Below are 22,975 nucleotides of genomic sequence, written 5' to 3'. Positions count from 1 at the left end.
CCTCATTTTAGACTTTTAAATTATCTGTAAGTTAAATTAAGTCCAAAACCAAATTTCTGAAAGGGCTTTAAGGTAACTATAGTTCACTCATTCACTAGCATGTGGGGAAAGTAGAACACTTTGTGGATTTACAGCCATAGGCACTGGCAGCAAAGGTGATGTTATAGGGTGGAACCCTCCAGAGGACTGTGGCAATAAAGATCCAGCTTCTGTTGGAACCCATCAGAACCTGAGCTTTCCTAAATGCTTTGAAACCCCTGGTCTCAGAGACCTCCTGAGTACACATGTGGACCCCCATGAACAAACACTGTCCAGACAGCCCAGACACTTAACAACTCTCACTTCATGGTGCAAAACCCTACAGCCCCACAGTTTGCCAAAAGGGTGGCTCAGGCCCCAAACCTCCTGAAAGGAGGGCAGGTCCCTGCTTCTTCTCAGTGTGACCCAAGGCTGGGTATCCTCAAGACAGCTCCTGTCTCCACCACCCCTCCACTGTCAGTGTCCCCATCCCATGCTGGGACTGGCACTGTCCCCACCTATGGAAGAGAAGGCTCTGTTCTCCCTCTGTCTCAGCTCTGTCTCCCTCTGTCTGTGGGTCACAGGGCTGGCGATGGCTGGGACACTGCCCATTATCCTGCTAATGATGCAGAACCAACTCCAGCCCATCCCGCCCTGCAGAGCAGCCTGTCAGCCAGAGCAGCAGAGACATGCAGGGAACTGGGCTTTGGGTAGATCCCTCTTCTCAGCTGTCACGACTTACATGCATTTAAAAACTCACCCTCCATCAAGGAAGGCAAACCCTGAGCGTTGTCTCCCCTGCCAAGCTTTCTAGCAGCGGAGCTGGGCAACCTGCTGCTGACTTCCTGGTGCTGACGGGCTCCAGGGATGACTTAACCTCAGTCCTGCGCAGACATCATTGTGACAGGGCTCTTGACTAGGTTTCGGCTCATCTCCTTCCAGCAGCTCACGGGGATGCTCGGGTGATGCGGGGACGGCAGCTTTCTGTGTCACAATCAGCTTTGCTCTGCATTCCACTGCCCCTCCTTGGCATTAAAGGGTTCACGAAAAGGCAGGGAAGCCCTGTCTGTTGAGAGACAGCCACCCTGTCTGCACTGAGGAACCCAGGACCAATGCTTCCTAAAGGACAGCCACACTTGAAGGTGGACAAACTGGGATCCATCAAGGGACCTCACTGGATGGGAAGACATTAAGTGACAATCAGGCTGGAGCACACTAACTGGGATATAGGGGAAACAAAGTATTTGGGGACAAAGAGGCAATCCAGAAGGTGCTTCCTACCTGCTCAGCTCTGGACTCCCTGCCTCATTCCCCATGCCTAACACAGCTTTATGGGGAATTGAGGAGTCACTCACACAGTGCAGTCCCTTTGCCAACCTGCCCCCCTCTTGACAACATCCAATACGGGTCAGTTTGGGCTTCTGCCCTGCCTGAAAACCAGCCTGAGAAGACATCAGATGACAAACATGCCGGGTCCCCGTTTAGGAAGCACAGAGGTGTCCTGTTGAGCCCCTGCCACTCTCAGTTCACCAGTTCTCATTGCTACTCATGGGAACACTGGTTCTCCCACAGAGAACCACAGCCAGAAACACCAACTCAGCTCTCCGTGTCCTATTCAGCTTTTGCGTTTTCACTCTCTCCTCCTTCTCGTCTCCCCCATCACCCCCTCCCTGCCTCATAATCCCCGGCAGCAACCCTCCCCCCCAAATTTTGGCTTAACCCAGCCCACTGTTATTTTCCAAGCCAACTGCAACTGTAATCAGCTCAGCCTCTTTCCTTGGGGGTATTTTAATTTATACAAAAGTATCATCTCTTATCATGATCAGCCTGCGATTCATTTACTCTCCAAGTATTAAAAAGCCAGAAAGGGAATAAATTCAGCGCACAGAGAAATTAATGTGGAACGATAGGCTCTTTCATGTGGCATTTCCAAGTGCCGTTTTTGCAAGGGGCTTATGTAATGAGACATAATTATCTGCACATGTTCAATTACATTACTTCAGAAATCCTCCCTGCCTCTGCCTCCTGACGTCAAGCCGCCCACTAAGCCCTGGCACCCGCAGGAGGGGTTCAGAGCCCCCCGTCCCAGGGCACCCCTCTTCCTGCACCCTCTCCACACGCTGGTGGTGGCCATCCTGCAAGATGGTCACACATCAGGTGACAAATGGTGCAGGAGAGTGGAGGGTGATGGGACTGGATGGTGCACCATACTGGGGTCTCACCTGCAGGACCACCATCCCACCCAGAGGATCATCACCTCCCTGACTAGTTCAAAACCACCCTATCTCAACCATCAGCATCCTGTGGCAGCCAGCTATGTCCAGGGCAGCTGCCTCCTCCTCTGTGCCACTCCGGACACCACTGCCACCACCCACTCAGCACTCACAGCCTCCTTTTCCAGGCTGCCCTCCTCTCTCAGCTTGCTGTCACCGTCGCTGAGATGGTGGACGATTGATCTGAGAAATGAAGTTGGATTGCTGTCCCGAATCCACACTGGGTTCTCCTTGTGTGTGTCTGATCGATTTCCCCCTGTGCGACACAGCTTGTCGCTATGAATTTTCATGCTAGTCAGAACCCGCCAGCGCACCCAAGAACAAGGAGAAGATGCTCCAGAGATTGCCCTCCCCCTCGCATCCTCCCCCAGCCCGCTTGGGCGAGGTTTTCTTGGGTTGACACTGGCTGGCTTTGTGGGTTTTTTCCCTCCTTTTATTTGTAATTGCTATCGCTGCCAACCCCATTGCTGCCACGTTCTCAGATGCCAGCCAGGGATGGGTTATTTTTAGCTGGTCGCTCCAGGATGGTGCCACTGGCCTCTGTGTGGAACCATCTCTGGGCTGGGGCGTTCGCAGTGACATTCCCCACTGTGGTTACATGAGGTGTCACCTGTTTAGCAGCTCCTCTCGGCTGAGCGCGTGTGGCCGCAGGTGCTGGGCGAACGCTGATGGGCTGTGACAGTCTGAGACGCCAGCTGCCTGCACACAGCCTGCCCTGGCGCCACTTTTTTTGTGGGCAAACTTCCGCCGTTGGCGTGACCAATACAGAAGGAATAAACTAGGCGACCGTAAAGGCAAAGACAAGTCCTACTAACTGGCGTTCTGAGCCCTATGGCTTTGAAATAATTGGTAGTGAGAGAACAAAAATAAAAAAAAAAACAAAAACCAGAACCCAAGCCTATTTTTTTTTTCTTACACTGATGCCCTGCGGACTATACATCTGACTTGCCGCGAGTCCGTCACTGTATCCTCCTGTCTGGCTGATAACATGGCGAAGGGTATCCACCTAAACAGACCAATGACAACAAAAACACAAATTAGAGGGAATGAAAGGTTAGTGGCCAAAGCCGCTTCCATGCATCTTCGCTAAGATAAAAGCAAACGAACAGTAGTAACAATAATCGTGATCATCACCATAATAAAAATAAAGGTAGATATTCAAAGAGGCGTAAAAGAGAGCTGCAGTTGGTCTTGTGGAGAGACATGAGCCAGAGGACCTCTCCTGCCTCCCTCACCATCCCCTGCCTGCCCCAGCAGCCTTGTCACACTCTCCTTGGTCCCATGTCCTTTGACAAGAAGAGTGGGGAGGGAGAACAGTGTGACAGGTATGGGGTGGCATCTCCTGGAGCACATCGTTGCAGCCATGTCCACCATTGTGCTCAAGCACCCACCTTCCCACCCCTACCCTCTTCCACCCTTGACCCCAAGCACTGCTCACAGCAGTGGAAGGACATCTTTGGAGTCGGCCAAGAACCTTCACTGTGGAGGGCCCAGAAAGGAAATATACCTACCATGGCAAAGGTACAAGCAGCTCTCCTCTGGGTCCCCTGTTCCTCTCCCTCATTCCCCCAGCCCAGCCCCAGCAGTGGCGCATATGGTGAGCACATCTCACTGCCCACGGATGATGAGTACTCCATGTCCAGCCCCACGGGGGAGCAGCCTTGGCTTTAGAGAACTCTCCTTGCCCAATGCAGAAGTGTCAGAGCGGCTGTTGTCTCTCAGCACAGAACAGAGCCTTAGATGCCAGAGAGGGGACCCATGGCACATCTGGACATTGGATGGGAGGTGGGAGATCTGAGTGAGCTCCTATTTTAAATTCTTCCTTTTTGCCCCAAGCATGGGTTTATGTTTCAGCAATGCTGCTCAAAGCTCCCTTGGCTCTCTCCTCCTGGTATGTACAGGGGTGGTGTGAGTGCCTGTGCTTTGGGGAGGTGGGGAGATGGTGAAGGGTGGCTTTTACTTATAAAAAATAATTAAAAATTTATCTATGTATTTGAACATTTACTGCCTTTCAGCAGACACCTGGTTTGGCATCAAAGGAGTAAGTGGAAGTCTTGTAAAACGAGACACCAGTCCAAACATCTGGCCCCTTCCCTTGGAAAAATAAAGCAAGCAGAACCTAAACCTGAGCTGCTTTTGTTTGACTTTGTGTCTATTCTCCTACACCTTCTCTCCTCCTAAGTACGACTATCAAGCCAGAGCCAAATGCATTCACAAAGTGTGGGCAAGTCTCCTCAAGACCATGGTTGTTGGTTTGGTTGGGTGTTTGGTTTTGGTTTCTTTTGGATTGTTTTTTGGTTGATTTTTTTTGTTTGGTTTTTTTTGGTAGTTGTGCCTGTTGCTTTTTTTGGTTGGTTGGTTTTTCAGTTTGCTTTGCCTTTTTAAAGTGTTGGTTGGTTCATTTGTGCTGGTTGAGATTTGCTCTTTTCAGACGGGAGGGAGAAGTGCCAATACAATCAAAGGCTCCTCCAACACTAATGCATTCACTGGCAGTACATCGGATGGGTCCCTACCTGTGACTGCACGTTGGCTCCAACCTGGGCCCCTTGGTAAGAATCCCCATTGAGAGACTGCACGCTCATGAACAAATCTCCAGAGTTTGACATGTTAAAAGAACTGGAAGAACCTGGAAAGGAAAGAGTGAGGCACCTGAATCACAGAAAGGAAAAAGATCCACCCCATGACTCTCAGCCAAGAGGAAGGAACAACATGCAAAGCAACCACAAAAACAAAACACACAGTCAGGTTAGTAGTATGAAGAACAGAGCAAGCAAAAAAAAAGGATGCACTCTTGAGGTTATTCAAAGCCACATGTTACAGCTCAATGCCAAGGACATTCTTCAACAGCTCCTCAGCTGGAGGAAGGATTCTTCATGCTTTTGACTGAGACAAACAAAACACAGCCTGGAGGACTTGGACAGCATCAGAATCCTTCAGGCAGCTCTGAAGGATCTTGGCTGTTGGAGGTGTGCACCCAGCAGACTGCACTGGAGATCAGGATTACCCAGACAAGGCCCACTACTGAGAGCAGAAGCCTTTGCAGCAGGCGAACCAAGCCCACGCTGAGAAGCTCAGAACACGGTGGGTAATTCTAGCCCGTGCTGCTCCCTGCAGGGTGAAACCTCCAGATCCCATCCAGCCCCACGGCTGGAGCTTTGGCTGACCCACAGGGAGGCTCTGCGAGGGAGCAGTGCATGGGGTTTGCCTTCAGGACATCAGGAACCCGTCACTGGTGAGAACTGCAGAGCACCAGGAGCAAAGGCTCACAAAAATGTGAAGGCACCTGGGTTAGACTCCCAGTGCCCATCACGCTGGCAAAAGTCCTTCATTGTGATGGCCCGTGAGAGAACACAAGGGTGTCGCAGCCCTCCCAGGCCAGCTGCCCCAGAAGAACAAGCTTGCTAAGCAAATTCCCCACTGCATGCACCAGTCGTCAATGTTACACTAAAAAAATTGTAACGGTGAAGACAACTGGGTGGGATCAGGATAAAAAATGAAAAGAAAAAAAAAAATCCCGCCTTTGCAGAAATAGTTTTATGCTTCCAGTTTTGAGATATCTGAGCACCTGAACCATTTAATGGAAGAAACAAACCCATCATGTAACTGGAAGGCAGGGAAGGCAGCAAGGGGGTTAAAAATAAATAAAAAGGTTTTATGGGATTATTTCAGAATTTATCGTGCAGATCAGCGCGTTAAGTGTGAGACAGCTCAACGTGCAAGGTTTAGTTATACATGACGTTAGCCTTGGAAAGGAGAGACTTCAGGGGCCCAGGTCAGCTACGCTTTCGGCTCCAGTCCCAAATATACTCTCATCATCTACACTGTCATTTCCAGCTTGGAAGACTGGCAACCACAGTCCTGGTGGAATTGCCCAACTATGGCTCATGCGTATGCTCTGAGAAATGCCTGGCAATCCCCCTCCCTTTGCCGGAGAGGGAAGAAATGCTGGACAGATCCCAGCTGTGCCCTGGAGGTGGACCAGGAAGGTTCCTCTGAAGGAAGTGACTTCTGACAAAGGTCAGGGAGCAGGTGGGAGGTCTATGCTGGAGACCTCATGTTCACTATGTTCTCTGCTGCTCTCTTAGTGACCGGCTCTTCTGTCAGGTGCTGGCAATTCTCAGAATCAAAGGAAAGCAGAAACATCGCTACTAGATACAAGAGAAAGACTCATCCTGAGCACAGTGAGTCTTGGATCAGGACCCTCCCACTGGTGCCTGAAAAGAGCGAAGCCAGGAATAGCTCATTGTCCGTGCTCACTGTCAACCTGCCCAACCTGTTCTGGAGAGTAATCCCCACAGTGCTGCGTAAGATAACCGGGACTAGTCAGGAGGCAGCTGTAACCATCACCTCCTCTGCTCGGCTGGCAAAGGGCTCCTGTCACTTCCCAACCTCTCAGGTTACTCGCTATTTTAAAGGCAAGAAACCTAGAGAAACGAGCTGGCAGACTGGGGACAGCCCACCCTGATAGTGCTCAACTTTAAGTGTGAAGATAGGCACGTTTCACACACACAAAGATGCTTCCGACCCCATTTTCTTAGTGATTGCTTTGACCACCTTAATAAAAGCACAGGGTAGTAACAGAGCTTTGTACTCCCACAGTGGCTGAGAATCAAAAGACTCTGCAGCTACTGCTCATAAGAAGCAGAGAATATTCTCCTCTTCTTTTGAGGTGAGCAGAAATCTTTGAGATCAAACAAATAATCAGTGGCAGAGCTGGAAAGAGGACTCTGGAATCTCTAAGCACCTGGCATGGCACTGCTATCACTCTGCCGCCAGCTGAGCAACATTTCATCCCACCTTCCCCTACCAAAAGAAAATTATAACAACAATAACAAATAAAAATGCCATAAACTTAACTGATATTTTATTGAAACTTAACAAACCTGGCCATAAAATTGAGACTGGAAGGGAGGAAATAAAAATAAACAAACAGCCACAAACTCTAGTTCTGAAGAGCGACAGTGTCTTGGAAATCATGAAGAGCGCTGGAAATGTCACTTACAAGATATACACTGCTATTGGCAAGGGGTATTTTTACAATATATGTGCATATCTAAATGGTAAATATGTCTTGGTGCTGATGTGAATGCAGAGATAAATATGCGCATACCAATGGCCCCGCATGTACGGATGCATTTGGATCAGAGCCGTAATTGCAGAGCCCTCTGCACCACCGCGCTGCTGCTTCAGCGCTCGGCTGTCTGCGCACTCACCATGCCTGAAAATTACAATGGCCCAAAGTCTCAGAGACACGGCTAAGAGGGGCTGGTGTGCACCCAGCTGGGAGCGGGGGCAGTAATGTGAAGAGCCCTGAAAATTAAGACTCAGATAGATGTCCTCCACAGAGGTAAGATCCAGGAATACAAGACGAATCTTTCCACTAGAGGAGGCTCCATTGTAAATCTAATCTGTCCCTCTGAAACGCTCTTTTCCTGAATGCACCACTGGCCTTTGGTGATTGTAATTTGGTCTGGGGCCCCTCAGGAACTGAGAGGTTATGAATGAGAGAAGCTCATCTTTTGAGCTTGTGAACCCAAGAGGAAAGGGCTCTGATCTTGGCATGGAAGTCCCTGGAATTATTGTGTGTAGACAAAAAAATGTACCAGAAAACTCATGACTTGTAGCAGTGTGGAAGAGTGGTTCATCTTCGGCATCCAGACATCTTTTCAAACCCAAGACCTATCCCCCCTGTTCCTTGGTGCTGAGTTTCTATTAGGTCAGCACCAGCTTCAGAAAGAGTGCTGGAAATGTCTGAGCAGGCTATGTCAAATCCTGCCCTGGGTAAAAGCCTGTATCAAAACAATGCCCCCTAAAAGATTTCTTCTACCCCTAACACCTCTGATGAGCAAAGCCCATTTCAATTTTGCCTCCAATTCAAAAATCTTCACAAACTTGACTCCTGGTATTTCTTGCACCACTTTTCCAGCTCTTCAGAGAGCTGCTTCTCCAGCTTCTCTGATGTCTTCTGTGTTCTGACAATTCTTCCACCTTCCATTTTACAGAACCTCTAATAAGTACTTTTCTCTAAAGTATCTGACAATTGAAATGGTACAAAGAATAAACAAACAAGGTAATGGTGTTCATTGAAGCTGAAATCAAGCCATCCTCATCTGCTGCCTCATACCACCTACTACCAACAAGAGAGATCCAGAACACTGAACATCTGAAGTGACTTTGGTCATGTCTACAAGATTCCTAGTTGAAGTCAAAAGCAATCACATACATGCATTGAGAGCACAGGATTTATGCCTCCTGTGACTTTCTGTGGCGTCTCTACCATGGCCAAAAATGAGGGAAGAATGTGGTGACGGACCATGCTGCTCCTCAGCTGGACAAAGCCACAAAGCAGGTCTAAAAGCCAGGGCTGATCCAGGAGGACATTGGTTCTTTTTCACTTGCCAAACAACACTCAGGACAGTGAAGCCACAACCAGAACAGTCTCTGCTGAAGCAGAATCCTCTCCAGTAATGTGTTCTGGACACAAATGGAGGAAGGCAGAGAAGATACTTGTGCCTGATGAAGTACATTTCCAGACAGCAGCTTCACAAGAAGATTTTTACAGAACAAAAGGATGACCAGGAGAAAAAAACCAGCTCAGGACAATTTTGGCTGTTCCACATTTAAGATTTCACTGGATGCCATCACCTGTGTGTGGCCCTTGAGGACTCTGGCTGGCAAAAGGGTCCGCCCACATAAAATAGTTTCATTTGCCATGTGGTTTTTGTGCCGAGATTATCTAGACAATCAAAGTGAGGATGGGGAGTTGTTAGCCCAAATGAGCCAGACATCTCAGCTTATTTGAACATCTGGCTGATAAAGCCCAACTGTGCGTATTCCGGATGAAAAGGTGTTTGACATTCAGGCCTGGGTGACTGAGGATGGGGGACCCTGCTCTGAACGTGCCAGATGGTCAGACAGATGCAATCCTTGCCCTTGTCAATGTGTGGCCAATCTCTTTGACTGACTGTAGCCATTCACCAATCTCCAGTAACATGGGCATCAATGAGAACAGATGGGCCTGCATAGCCACAGCAGAAATGAATTTAGCTCCTGTCCCAGGTACCACTGCATCCAGTTCCACCTCCTCTTCCAACATCATGGTCCTCCAGAGACTAGACTGCTGGTCATTTCTTTCTCATGACCTGTCCTCTGCTTACTTTCTTTCCACATGCCCTATAATGCATTTAAATCAGAAGGTCCTACAAATTCCCAGAAAATCCTATCTTTGTTCAGGCTAATTCCTCACCAAAGTCTCAGCCAATGATCTCGGAACAGAAAGAAGTCCATGGTGTAAAAGAAGAGGCATTGGCCATCTTAGTTCTTCACCTCTTCATCCACTTCCATGCTCTTCCCTGGAGAATTCAGCACATCTGATGGCTCACGGTCCTGGACACCACTGTCCAAATCTTTCTCAGACAGGTATTTCAGACCTAGCATGAGCATGTACAGGTGTGCTTCTAGCTGCTAGGACCTACAGGACAACCTGAAGCACGGGAGATCACATGACTCCAGATGTCCTCAGGACGTGTCTTTGTCCCAAAATGTGACAATGCAGGGATGCTTGACTGAGCTGTTACATCTGTGTGGTTCAACTGTCAGGAGATAAAAATCTCACACAATTCCAGCTGTCTTCTCAGGAGAGGACCTACAAGGACACCCAAACCCCACTATCTGTGCAAGCTGACCCAGAGCAACCAGGGCCTCCCCACTGCTCTGCCACTGTCGCAGCATTACAGGCAGGGTGTGGGATCTGGGCCAGGTTAGGAACACTTTATTTCTAAGCAGAAGAAAGATCTCGGTGGCCTTCGAGCTCCCCTCACACTGCTTTAGCACTGCTGACACTTCAGGCACGTGAAAAGAGGTCAATGACTCCAGACTGCAGACAACCAAGCCACAAAGAGGACCCAGGAGCTCAAGTTTTCCCTGTTAATAAAAGGACTGTTTGTCCTTTCTTGAAAGCGCAGTGTTATCTAGGGATTATCTCAGCTGTTTACTGCCGGGCACTGGCCAATTGATCTCTAAAAGAACCGTGTTACTGCCTGTGGGGAAGTCGAGGAAACAGCCTTGCTCTGGAGCATTCTTTAACCAGTCAGGCACTGAGGAAACGCTTATTCTCCTATGTGCAGCCCAGATCCAAACCCACTCAGGCAATTTGAAGCTGCTCTCTTGCTATTCCAGACCTTTGGATCTGCCTCCAGCTGAAGAAAAAGAAGGAAAGCTATGTCTCTGGTCCAAGCTGATGTGGGTTGTAGGACAGCATCACAGGCAGCAGGCCTCTCCCTCAACATACACAATTCTGGCCTCTCCAGCAGAATTCCCTCCAGCCTTTTCTACAGGGGATGTCAACATCAGGAGGCCTCATGTCACCAGGTATTTTGTGTGAACTCTTTGGAAAGAAAGACATTTTTGAAACTGCAGTTAAAACTTCAGCAGTTGAGAAAATGGAAGGGGAACAAAAATCCCCAAACCAAAAAGAATCAAACAAAACTCCAGCAAACTGTCTCTGCAGAGCTCTGCTGCATCCACCTAAGCCCTCAGAGCACCCGAGCCAGAGCAGACAGCCCTGGGCAAGATGGGAGGTGGGAGAGATTGTCCCAGCAGTCCTTCTGACCTGCAACATCTCTGTGCTCACTGGCTCTGGGGGCAGACCATTAGCAAGTACCACATCCCTTGGAAATTAAGGGGCTGTGTATAGGGACTTCACTGCCCAACTGAATAAGCCTTCTACCACTTGCCCTGTCCAAGCCATCCACGGGAGTCCAACGTGTGGAAGAGCTCCCCAGCACAGAGTGATCAACTCCCACTTACACATTAGCTTGTGGGTAGCAGACTGCATTTGCTTTTTTGGTGGGGGACTGATTTGGGACACCAGCCAGAGACATGTCACTGCTTCCCTTTGTCTGACCCCCGCCTCTCCAACTTCCACTCAAATCCTCCAGAGCCAGGGGTGTTTCTGGAGTGTGATTTCTCTGATGCTTGCAGAGGCAGGGTTGTGCTCACTACAGAAGCATGTCGTGACAGCAACTGGCATCTGCATGGTCTGCTTAACATGCTGCTGCCCCCCTCCCTCCTCTTTGCTTCCCTCCTGCCTCTTAGCAGTCTATCTGATACCACCAAGCATCACATCCCCAGGAAAGGGCACTGTGAGCAGACACGCAGCTCAGTGGCTCAAGAGTGGCACATTCCCACTCTCCCTCCCACCCCTAAAAAGAAAACAGGCACACAGATATTTGCATGGATAATGAAGTACATGGCACCCATGAAGCTAGTTTTTTTCCCCTCCTTGTAAACAAATCCCAATTTTCCATTGCTCTTGAATCTGCAGCCCCTGATCATGTTCGGGTCAGCCAATCTTGGGGCGGACACCATGCATGAACTAAGCATCGTCCTCTAGCAGAGGAGTTGAAATCCGGGCCAAGTGCTCTGTGCCTTTGACTTTCAAAACAAACAAATGGAAACCACGGCAAATGGGAAGGAAAGGGGGAAAGGGAACGACCCATGAATCTCTCTGGATTGCACTGAGACAAAGAGAAAATGAAATTCACACAGAGCACACTTTTGCAGGTGATCCAGACACTGTCATGTAAGCAATCAAAGAGATAACCACAACAGAAAGAAAATCAAAGGATAAAAATTTACCCAAAACAACCCCCAAAATGGCATGAGCTAGGACATCTCAGAAATGCTGGGGTTTATCCATTAGGATCACTCACGCTTTCAGCCCCAGTGAAATAAAATCATTACACGACAACTTTTCTATTACTTTTTTTCTCCCCCCAAAGTGCAAGCAATCCCAGCAACGGTTTTTAGATCATTTTTCTGGTTTTGTGTTTACCATCCATGCACATAACCCCCAGCATAGCACCACCAGTCACAAGTTCTGATCACATCCTTTTTTCCAACAAAAACAGAACAGGGAAGGGGAAGAGGAAAAAAAAGAGAAAATGGGGGGAAAAAAGCAAAGAAAATAAAGTAACCCGCACAAAACAACCCCCCAAACCAACCCCATTTCCCTTTTTTATTTTTTTAAGACCACAAAAGGAAGCAAATAAGACCCAGAGAATAAAAGCTGAAATAACCAAAAGGAGAAAACAAGAGAGAGATTAGAGGGAGAGGGGAGAATGAACAAAAACCGAACACTAACAACCCAAAATAAAAGAAAAATAAAAACTAACCAGCTGAATTGGGAGTTGAGGGTGAGTTAGCCTGGCTTCCATGGGCTGACACATTGGTAGCCGTGACAGCCGTTTTGGCAGCATAAATATTGGCTTCCTCTTGAAATTTACCTATGTTCTTCTTGTACCGGATTCTCTTATTTCCAAACCAGTTTGATACCTAGAGTGAGTTCAAGAGAAGACAAGGATGTTAAGGTTTCAGCTCTGCCAAGTGCACCTGGGTGAAGAAGGTGGATTAGTTCAGGTTAAGCAGTGCAGATTCTTATTCCCCTCCCATGTGTGCCATACCAAGCCCAGGAAAAGTTATGGGACCCCCTTAGGAGCACTGTGTTTGTGTGGATGTATCTGGTTCTGCTACAGATGGGATGCTCCACAAGAACCACTAGACCCACTCCACAAAAAATCTAAGATGGATTCAAAAAAACATGACAAAGTCAAATGGCCACGAAATTGCACAATTTGAGAATAGGTGTGTGTCATTTTTGTTTGCCTCCTCCACAGTATCCCTTTGATGGGACGGATGCCCTGATTACCAGCATGGCTTTGAGGGAGAACAGAGAACTGACTGGCTGACAGTATCACTGAAGCTCTCTTTTGATCCATCTGAGGGGAATCAGGGCATAAAGCCAGAAGTGGATGCTCTTCGTCTGGCTGAGCTTGGCTATGCCAAGTTTAGTATGAGCCACTGCATGAACCAGGAACTTCAGGGGAAGGATGGAGAGGGAGCACAGGACTTGTCCTAAAACCTAACTTTGGTCCTAGGAAAGAAGGGTGTACCTTGGGAAGGAGTGGGAGATGTTTCCACTGTGTTTGCCCAGAGACATGCTGATGATATTCTTGTTCACTTGTGGGCACTGTCTCACACTGAACTGTTTCAGAGAAGACATGGGAAAGACTCAACCCTACAGCTTGGGAAGCAACTCTCAGCTTCTTCTTCATCAACACTTGAACACAGAGAATCAGGATAATGTCTCTGAGCAGAAGACAACTTCCAGCCACTACTGACTTTGTTTGAGAGAGCTTATCAGGATAAAGGGACAATAAGGCAAATAAGGAGGATGCTGCAACTCTCCAGAAAAGCTCCAACACTCCTAGAATTTCTCGGAGATGCAATCTTGAGCTAGCAATACCAACCCCTTTAGTGAGATTCCAAGGACATTCTCCCTTTGCTTGCTGGTGAGCAAGTACATCAGTGCTCCCTCTTTCAAATAAACTGAGCAAACACCAAAGACACAGAAAACAACGATGGATGTTCATCCTTTGAGCCCACAATATTTTCCTTATCTTAGGGAAATTGCTTGGGCTTGGGTGTTGATAACTGAAACCTGTAAGCTTTTATTCCTGTGATGCTTTCTATCTGCAGTGCTATTAAGAGTATTCAGCAGTTTCCACACAGAAGTGGAATCCACCAATTTAATGGCTACTGAGCTCCAATCCTGCAGAGCAGGAAGAAGAAAATACAACCTGCAGAGACTCAGATCAGCACCCAACCCAGATCTGGAAGCAAACATTTTGATAGCACCAGGAGCTGGTGCTGTTGGCAAGGAGCGCCATTCCACCTCTTGGTCCAGCTTTCTCACTAATGACAATGTGCTTCTTCATGATCTTTCCACATGGATATCTATCTCCCTATGACTCCTTTTCTGGCTTCAAATCCTGGGTGAACTCTGAGCACCATAGGGCAGGAGGTTGGAATATACAGCCACCACAACCCATCTGCATTTTAGAATTTGTGAATAACCTGCCTAATCTGGTCAGACTCTGAGTTCATATCAACTCTGCTCATGACTTGCACATATTCATGTGACCCATGTTCCCACTTAGTCTCAGCAAAACCAGACCTGGATGTGTTTATTTCTACCTTATTTGGATGAAGAAGGGAGGCAGATCCTGGAGACAGGCACAAAGCAGCCTTGATACAGCACGGTCAAAAACACATCCTAAGTGCAGCATTTCTCCTGGGCATTTTGTCTTTGCGAGGGAGAAGTTGTAAGTGTGGACAGATGAATTAGAAGTGAGAGGGGAAGCATCAGGACAGCTGGAGCTTTACTTAAACCAGTATGTGGTGCCTCTTGTAGGTAAGTCTGGGAAGAAGCAACATTTGGGTCTTCCAGCCCAGGGGAGGCAATCGGAGTCACTCAGCAGGCACTCAACATGGTGACGACACCTACCCTTGGATGCTGCTGCTCCTGCTGAAGGCAGACACGCTCCCACAAGGACACCAGATGCTACTCCTGCCTGCAGTGACGAGCCGGCATGTGCCTGGGGCTGGGAAGCAGCCTAAGACAGGGAATGCCTTGAGAGCCTAGAGGGACCACTAAGCTCATGTGAGGACAAGCCTACCAGAAACCACATGGATTTGCTCTCAATCACACAGCTTGCTCCAAAAAGAAAGGAAATAAAGAAGGGCAGGCCTGAGCAATGTATGGCTGAACATTTCAAGGGCTGACTGCGCTCCTCACAAAACACAGCAGCTCCCAGGTCAAAGCTACAAACTCCAAGAGCTATGTGGCTTCCTTGAACATATGGAAATAATTCTTTTTGTCTTTACTGACCACCACGTTTTGAGGGATATGCAAGTCAGGGAGATGTCAAGTTCTAGCAGCACAAGGGTAATGACTGAGAGAAACGACCCTGAGAAATCCCACCCTCACTGAGCACAAACTGTAACAGTTACACCCACACCCTTCCCACCAGGACTTGTCCATTCTGTCTTATCAAGCAAAACCTGCACAACTCTTCCTACTGCTTTTAATCCCTTGAAGAATGGACTTTCAGATCAAACATGCTCTTCTTGCAGGCCAGGCCAGCACTAACTCCTTGAGGAGACTTTGCCTCTCTGGGTGCTGCCACATCATTTCTGTGTTGTCAACACCTTGGCTGCAAACACAGTCATCGCTCCATGGAGTCTTCATACCTCCTAAATCCTCTCTCAGACTTTCTTTTTCCACCCCTGACTTCAATCTGCAAGTGCCATCTGCACTCCCATCCACTCTCACTAACTTGCACTAAACTGATTCAATAATTAAATGCTCAACACTGGACATGGCTGACTTGTCTGAGGTCTGGAATACACTTCACCATGCTGAAGTTTCCCACTAGTACAGGGTTTGAGCTCTCTCACCTGTGAGACTGTGATGCCACACTTCTTGGCTAGCTCTTCTTTGGCTTCCTCACTGGGGTAAGGGTTGCTGAGATGGGAATAGAAATACTCATTCAGGATTTCCGTGGCTTGCTTGTTGAAGTTTCGTCTCTTCCGCCTTCACATGAAGGAAGAATGGGAAATAAAAGGAAAGGAAATGAGCACCAGAGATCCAGAAATGGAATGCAATTTTAGATACTCTTAAATTTTCCACTTTCCTCCCTCCCCCCTCTGCTTCTCTGAGCATGGAGTGCAAGACTCATGGCCAGGAAGCTTCTTATCTGGCCCTTGCTGGTGACTACTTTTTCAGCACCGTCCAAAGAAAGCAAGTCTCCATCTCAAATTTATCACGTATCCTCCAGCTCACAGAAGAGTCTGCAAACTGGCATCCAGCTCCGCCACCTGGGAAGGTGACTCCTGACACCTGGCTGTCGTGGTCAAAGACATCAGTGCTACTCTGCAAAGCCCCATGCTGAGGAAGCAGAGCTGGATATATCCCTGGGGAATTCTGTTCCATTTACACCTAGGCATTATTATTATTACCTGTCTGCCATTTCTTTCCTTGTACCCCTGGTGTAGCTGCCTCTCCTCCCCATTGCAAGCTACAGCCCAAGCCGCAGTCTGCACCTAACCAGCTTGGGAAATGAAATAATTTTACAGCAAATTGAAGATCTGGGACAATAAAAACAGTGGGAAAAGAATGGGAATCTAGGGGGGACAGGATGGCCTGGAGGATAAACCTTCATCCCTAACTGAAGTGCAGGGATGAAGGTTTTCACCACAGAGGTTTGCTGCAATATGCCACAGAATTTCCTTCTGCCACAGCAAAACCAGGACGTGCAATTCTCAAGGTACAGTTGGGAGCCTCCCTGAGACAGAGGCTGGATGGCTTGAATTGCAGTCCCCTCCCCTGCTGAGCCACAGACAACTGAGGGATAAGGAAGTCAAAAAAACCCTCCGGCTCAAGACTGAGACACGTGGCCCTTCAGCTGGCCCTCAATTTACTCCAGAACCAACAAACCTCCCAGACCCAAACAATACTGCATGGTGGGTGGGCAGAAAGGTTTGGTGGGACAGACTCACCGCGCGTCCAGAAATCGCGAGCGCAGGATCATGACAGCTTCACACGTGCTCTGCTTCAGCTGCATCTGGATGGAGCTGAACTTGCGGTGGATGATGCTCACCATCCGCTCGATCTCCTTGGGCGAGATGGGCCGGGTCCGGCTCTGCTCGCGCAGCAGGTTCATCACGTGGGTGGTGAACTCATTGCACGCCTGGGATGGCAAGAAAAGCAAAAGAAACCCCAGGATGGGAAGGTCATTCGATGGTGTCAAGGACAGGACAGAGGCAGCGTGGCTATGGAAGGAGATGTGAGTGGAGGCCTCACTGGCTGGGGCTTTTCAGAGCAGCCTCAGAGCAAGAATGTGCCGGTGCTCAGGGGAGAGAGAAATTTCTCTGATCTGCCAAGCACTGGGCATGAGAGACTCCCAACAAACATGCTGGGAAAGGCAGGAGCCAATTTCTTTGCTCCCAGGGGGATCATGGATGGAGCTGGGGCAAGTGAAGCCCTACGATTCATGTAAAGCATGAAGAAGTCCCAGCCGCTGTTTTTCTGATTGGAACTGGAGGAGCTATAGATTTATCTGAAGAGGACCATGAACCTTTTGACCCACCGCCCCTTCCCTTACAGCCTGACCATGTGTCCTGCAGAGCCCCAGCCCCTTGTGCTTCACAGGAGCAGCTCTCCAAGAGACACGGCCCTGCTCCATGCTCTTGGCACACCAGGTAAGAAGTAAATAACGGTAATAATTAAAGCCTGAATGAGGCAGGAGCCCTGACAAATAAGGGCAAGCAGGTAACAATCCCAATTAGTTTGCTGCTGGCACAGCACTGTCTAGCTGCTCCTGCTGTCCCCATGCTGTGCTGTGAGGACAGTTCAGCAAGAGGAGCCAGGGGACAAGGAAGGGATTTTGAGGCCAGCTGAAGGCCACTTCACTGCCCTCTCCTTCATCCCCATGAGCACCTCATTGGCATGACGGGATCCTCTGACTCCCAGAAGCAAGCCCCAAAAACCAGGTTGAGAGCAGCACTTGGACAGTGATGGCTGAAGAAGCCTTTGATGCTCCTGGGATGTGGGTGGCTGCTCTGGGGACAACATCCCAAGTTCCCACCCCATGATGGGGAAAAGGGGCTGGCAGGGGAAAGAAACACTGGATTTGTGGACTGGTGACATGGGCATGACTTGCTATGTCTTACCCCACCCTTCCAAGCTGAATTCCCACCATAGCTCAGACCCAACAAGGAGACATCCCCAAGGCCAGCAGAACCCCACCAGCTGCCTATCCCCAGCTCCAGCTGCTGACTCCCATTTCCCAGGGCGAGTGCCAGCTATGAGAGCCTTCAACTGGATATCTCTTTGCTCCCAGACACCCCAGAAATTTCAGATCATCTCCTCTTGGCATGAAATAAAGAGCATTAAAGGCAAAATCACCACTGAGTGCTGTGCTGACCCAGCAGCAGCCAGACTGAGAAGCTGAGCTCCCAAAAGTAGGATTGGAGAGAGTGGGATGGAGGTGGAAAAACCCTGAGCCCTGGTCTTGCAGGACTGTGGGTAATGGTACCAGAGATGTGGACCAGCACAGCCGCTTGCAAAGCAACTCAGTGGCAAAGCCAAACTCTGTCAGTGGGTTGTGAAAAGGAAAGATGTGACCCATCTCACGCTCTGGCCCTGGTTAAAAGGCTTCTCTCACCTGGTGTCTCTTTGGGGAGTAAAACAAAGCAAAAACAGAATCAGAACATCGAACAAACAAAACTCCTGCCTAAGGAGAGGAAGAACCAGAAGGTCCTTCCCTGAAGCCTGTCCCTGTCTGTGCCAAGGGTCTCTCCTTGGACTTGGGTAGCAGAGGACATGAGGTCTCTCTACCCCTATTCAGCCTGGGGCCTGAAAGAGCCCTGAAGTGCTCTCCACTTCCATCCATGTGAGATGGCTGAGGCTCCTCCCTGCCTCCAGGGAGTGACAGCAAGGGCTGAGGAGAGCCATCAAAAGTCATCCTTCCAATCAGCCCTCTGCCTGCTCCCTGCCTCCTCTAAGGCTCTGCCAAAAGGCCTTTCATGGCATTACTGTGTTTGGCTGCTCCAACTCCAGAGCCCTGCCTGGCCACCCTGACTCCAGCCTGAACCCAGGGGCTCCCTTCCCTCTGCTTGGCCAGTGTGGCTATGGAGGTGAGACATCCCCCAGCCGCACCACACATCCAGTTAGCCAGGTAAAATCGAGGCTTTTACTGGCTCTAAACCAGAGACCTGAAAGCGTGCCTGGCCCCTGGCAGTGGAGCCTGTCCTGCACCCAAGGAGGTGATGCTTTCTTGCTCACATCCATAAACCCTAACCTTGGGGTAGAAACCACAAGCACAAGGTGCACGGTGGCCAAGAGAGGTCTGCAAAACATCTGGAAGCACTTGAAAGGAACTGGTTTTGAGTGTTGACCTGCAAAGCTCTTCAAGGAATTGTCAGTGTTACCAACAGCTGTGTTTATGACCCAAGTAGTTTTTCTCTTTTAAGAGCAATTTACTGCAAGGAAAAAGATTTTTTTTTTTCCTGGAAAAAGAGCTTTTCAAGCAGAAAATACATTCAAGGAAGATTTTGATTCAAGTCTTGCTTGGAAAGCTATCATCACTGAGGCCAGCACATCAGAGAGGCCTCCTCCTTCATAGGGCCAATTTTGGGCAAGATATCAAGGAAGGAGTGGAAAGTGAAAATCCAAGGGGCAACTCATGCTGAGCCTATTCTCACGTCACATCCCAGCATAAACCCTCAACCCTCTCAACCCTAAAAGACCATGTTATCGCTCCAATACCCAGTCGCATTTGCCCACACACTCCTAACAACAGATGTCAGCAGTGATCCAGGCTGTGCAGATCCACGCCACCATGCCACACGGAGTGGCAGCTCTCCCCCTCTGGCTGCTGCTCCCACCACACCACGAGCACCGCCCCTCTGCCACAAAGGAGCCTGTTACCTGCTCGTACTTCTCCAGCTCCGTGTGGTAGATCTGTCGGATCTGGGAGAGTTTGGCTCTGTAGTCAGAGTGCTCCACTGAGTTGTCGGAGCCAGCTCCTCCGGATGCGGCAGCGGCGGCAGCAGCAGCGGCCGAGCCCCCTCCTTTTTCGGGGCCTGCCACCCCTTCGGCCAGCAGCATGTTGTCTAACCTCATCAGCTGGGGGTCCGTGGGCTCCTCCTCCTGCGCCCCCCGGATGCTCAGCACTGCAGGAGACACAATGGGCAGAGGAAAGCCTGAGTCACAACCAGGGCTTAACTCAGGGAAGCTCATCCCAAGTTGGACTGACCCCATCAGCAGGGGTTTTCTTCCTTCCCAACAGGTCCCCCAACAGGCAGTCTGCATCCTGATGCTCCAAGGACTCATCACCAAGCGCAGTTACTTGGCTTCCAGGGGCACTCCAGCTCCCTGCTCCTCTCCCTACCTCTTCCCCTCCTTCCCACAGGACAGAAGTACGGCAGAACTGGCAGCGAGCTCACCACACAACTAACCCAGAAAGCCACACTTTCTGCTCAGACAAGCAGCAAAACTCCTAGCAGCAGCAACGAAAAAATCCCAATAAATGTACCCATTCTTGCTGCCAGAAGCGATAGGGACCATATCCCAACTCAAGCACGAGATGGGAAGTTGGAAGTCTCTAGCCCTGATCTCATCTTGCTCAGGGGTCCTCTCATGTCACCCAACATGTCATTTACATCAACCCCAGATGGCAGAGAAAGACACACAGAGCCCAGGGCAACTGTGCCTTGGTTTCCACATCTTGAAATACGGACAAGGGAGAGGGCTTGAAGTCCATGCTTTAAGCCACACACTGGGAACACATGCAAAAAAATGTATAAAATAAATTTTATTATTGGAAAAAATGCCTTTTCTTTAAGAATCCAGTCGTTCCACTGATGTCTAAACCATGCTGAGAAAAGGAGCAACAATAAATTAATCCTCCCAGAGTGATTTTTCAAAAAGAGAATCTTTCTCCCATCTTTGTGCTCCCTGCTTAAATAACCACTCCAAGTAGAAGTTCTCCTGTGAGGGCTTTCCTGGAAAAACAACATGGGAGCATCCCAACTGCTTGGGATGTCCCATGCGTGAAAAATGGAGGTGCCCTATGTGCTCCCGCCACGGTCTGTGTTCAAACATGGACCGATAACGTCAAACTTCCACATGCACACACGCGCAGCTGCATAATAAATGACATAAAATAAATCCTTGATGAGTGAATAAAAAAGGCATTTCCTAAGGGAAAACAGTTGTATTTCCCCATCTCATTTGGTACAGGAGCTCTGGGCACATGCTCCTTGCACATCCAGAGCTGGGAAATGCTACGTGGATTTTGATAAAGTTGTCCCCACTGACATCTGAGATGAATTTGACCCCCACCCCAATCCGCAGCACAAACAAGAGCAAGTGATTATTCCTGTCACTTAAAATAAAAAAGCAGTGGAAGATCAGTTTGCAACAAGAAATAAAATCAGAGCAGCTAAAAAATCCCAGCAACCAGCAAGTATGGTCTTCCCCACTCAGCAGTAAGTTAAAGATACAGCTATTATCAGTATAAAAATGAAGTAAAAGACCCTGTTGAGAGGTTCGGTTAAGACTAAAAAGAGCTTTTTTAAAAAGCCTCAAAACCTACTGAAATTACTATTTTCAGGACATTTAATTCATTCATTTTATTTTATTCATACATTTGGATCATTTATTCATTCATGCATTTATTGATAATTTTGTGATGAAAATATGCACCGTCAACGAAGGTGGGAAGGTGGGCAGAAAAAAGCCCAAAACCAGTAAAACTGGAACTAACAATAAGTAATTCCACACTAGGGAGGATCATTTATATATGGAGGAATGAGGGCAGAGTGCCAAATTTGAAGCTGAGCCCTCAGGAGATAGGACCAGCATTGTCTCCCACCACAGGAGGCTTCCCGTGGCACCCAGCCACGGTAAATAGATACAAGGGGGGAGGACAGATTTCATCACAAAATTGGTTTGGGGTCTATGGTCCATAAACTGAAATATGAGGCAAAAGTAGCCAAATTCCTTAAAAAGAGAAGAGGAAAGTTGATAGGCTGCAGCAGGGAGAGAGACTTGCCATGAAAATAAAGAGAATAAATTTCTATTCTTCCAGTACAAAAAAAAAAAAAAAAAAAAATCAGTCAAATAAAGCACATCAAAAGCCCAAATACAAAAGGAAAGCAACACAGGTTAAAAAAAAATATATTAAAAAACACCTCAAATAAACAAATCAAAAGCAGAGTTGCCAAAACAGGCACATCTGGATTTCAAAAGGGAAATATTTTTAGATTAAAAATCTCAGGAATCATTGACCTGACAGGTAAGCACGAGTGATTAATTAGTTTATGTTTAGAGAACTGCTTCCTGATGAAAAGTGCTGTATATTCCCGGGAGCTTTATTCCTCTGCCACACGCACAGACCAGCACCCGCTGGGTGGGTGCATTCCCAGCATCTGATGGAGGGATGTGTCTCCCACTGCCCAGCCAGGGACTGTGCAGAGCAAGCCTGGGCTTGGCTGTTCACTCAGAATAAGGCATGGGAGTAAATAAATGGAAAGGCCAATGTGTCTAAGAAGGACTGATGCTGCTGATTTATCCCTGAAAGGTTGTGCTCAGCTGAGGAGAAGACAGAATGATTATTTCAAAGCTCCTTTTTTATCTTCCCAGTGCTGGACCCAGCTCCAACACACCTCCTGCCAGCATGCCTGGGATGTTGGGCTCCTCGGCAGCTCCGACCCTCCAAACTGCCCCGTGATGGGACGAGGCTCTGCTGGCTGGGGGGTTTGGGATGAGCTGGAACAGACAGCACCCAACGTGTAGTGCCTGGGCAGCCGATGGCAAAAGAACCCTGCTCTCCCACCAAATTAGAACAGAATAAACGAAGCAAAATGATCCTCAGTGGTCCAAGGGGCTACAGGCATGTAGGCATCCAGGCATCCCCAGGACCCCCCATTTGCTGCTCTTGATTAAAGATGGGAGAAAAAGGAAGAAGAAAAAGAAAGATAGCGACTGGCAGCCGGGGGGAGGAAAATTCCCGCAAGACTTTCTGTCCTTGGCTGCTTTCCTGCTGGCTCGGCAGCCTCTGGAGCCGTGGCGCCTGCCACTAGATGGTGCTCAGCCCTCGCCTTGGTCCCCTGCTGACCAAAACACGTTTTTGTATGTAAATACATACACATGCCAAAAAACAAAACAAAACAAAAAAGATTTTTTTAAAACCATTATCTACATACGGGTTCATTTTAAAAGCAAAGTCAAGGCACGTGCCCTGTCTCCGCTTGTACCGCCCAGCTGGTCACGGAGC

The 22,975-nt window shown here is 48.7% G+C and overlaps 1 protein-coding gene across 2 annotated transcripts in view; it reads right to left on the bottom strand.

Annotated features, from left to right (window-relative positions):
* The window catches only part of PBX1 (PBX homeobox 1), a 129,776-nt gene that overhangs the window by 7,813 nt on the left and 98,988 nt on the right, over positions 1-22,975 (bottom strand). Inside the window, exons 3-8 of one of the 2 annotated variants that reach the window (XM_032117199.1) lie at positions 19,624-19,868; positions 16,692-16,882; positions 15,591-15,726; positions 12,467-12,626; positions 4,805-4,917; positions 3,208-3,297 (exon numbers count right to left, since the gene is read on the bottom strand). In XM_032117199.1, the coding sequence (XP_031973090.1) occupies positions 3,208-3,297; positions 4,805-4,917; positions 12,467-12,626; positions 15,591-15,726; positions 16,692-16,882; positions 19,624-19,868 (935 nt within the window). The remainder of the gene's footprint in view (positions 1-3,207; positions 3,298-4,804; positions 4,918-12,466; positions 12,627-15,590; positions 15,727-16,691; positions 16,883-19,623; positions 19,869-22,975) is intronic. The other variant, XM_032117200.1, reaches the window with a different exon arrangement.

Source organism: Corvus moneduloides, chromosome 9, assembly GCF_009650955.1.
Source record: "Corvus moneduloides isolate bCorMon1 chromosome 9, bCorMon1.pri, whole genome shotgun sequence".
Classification (NCBI taxonomy): Eukaryota; Metazoa; Chordata; class Aves; order Passeriformes; family Corvidae; genus Corvus; species Corvus moneduloides.
This window is presented reverse-complemented; position numbering and strand designations above follow the sequence as displayed.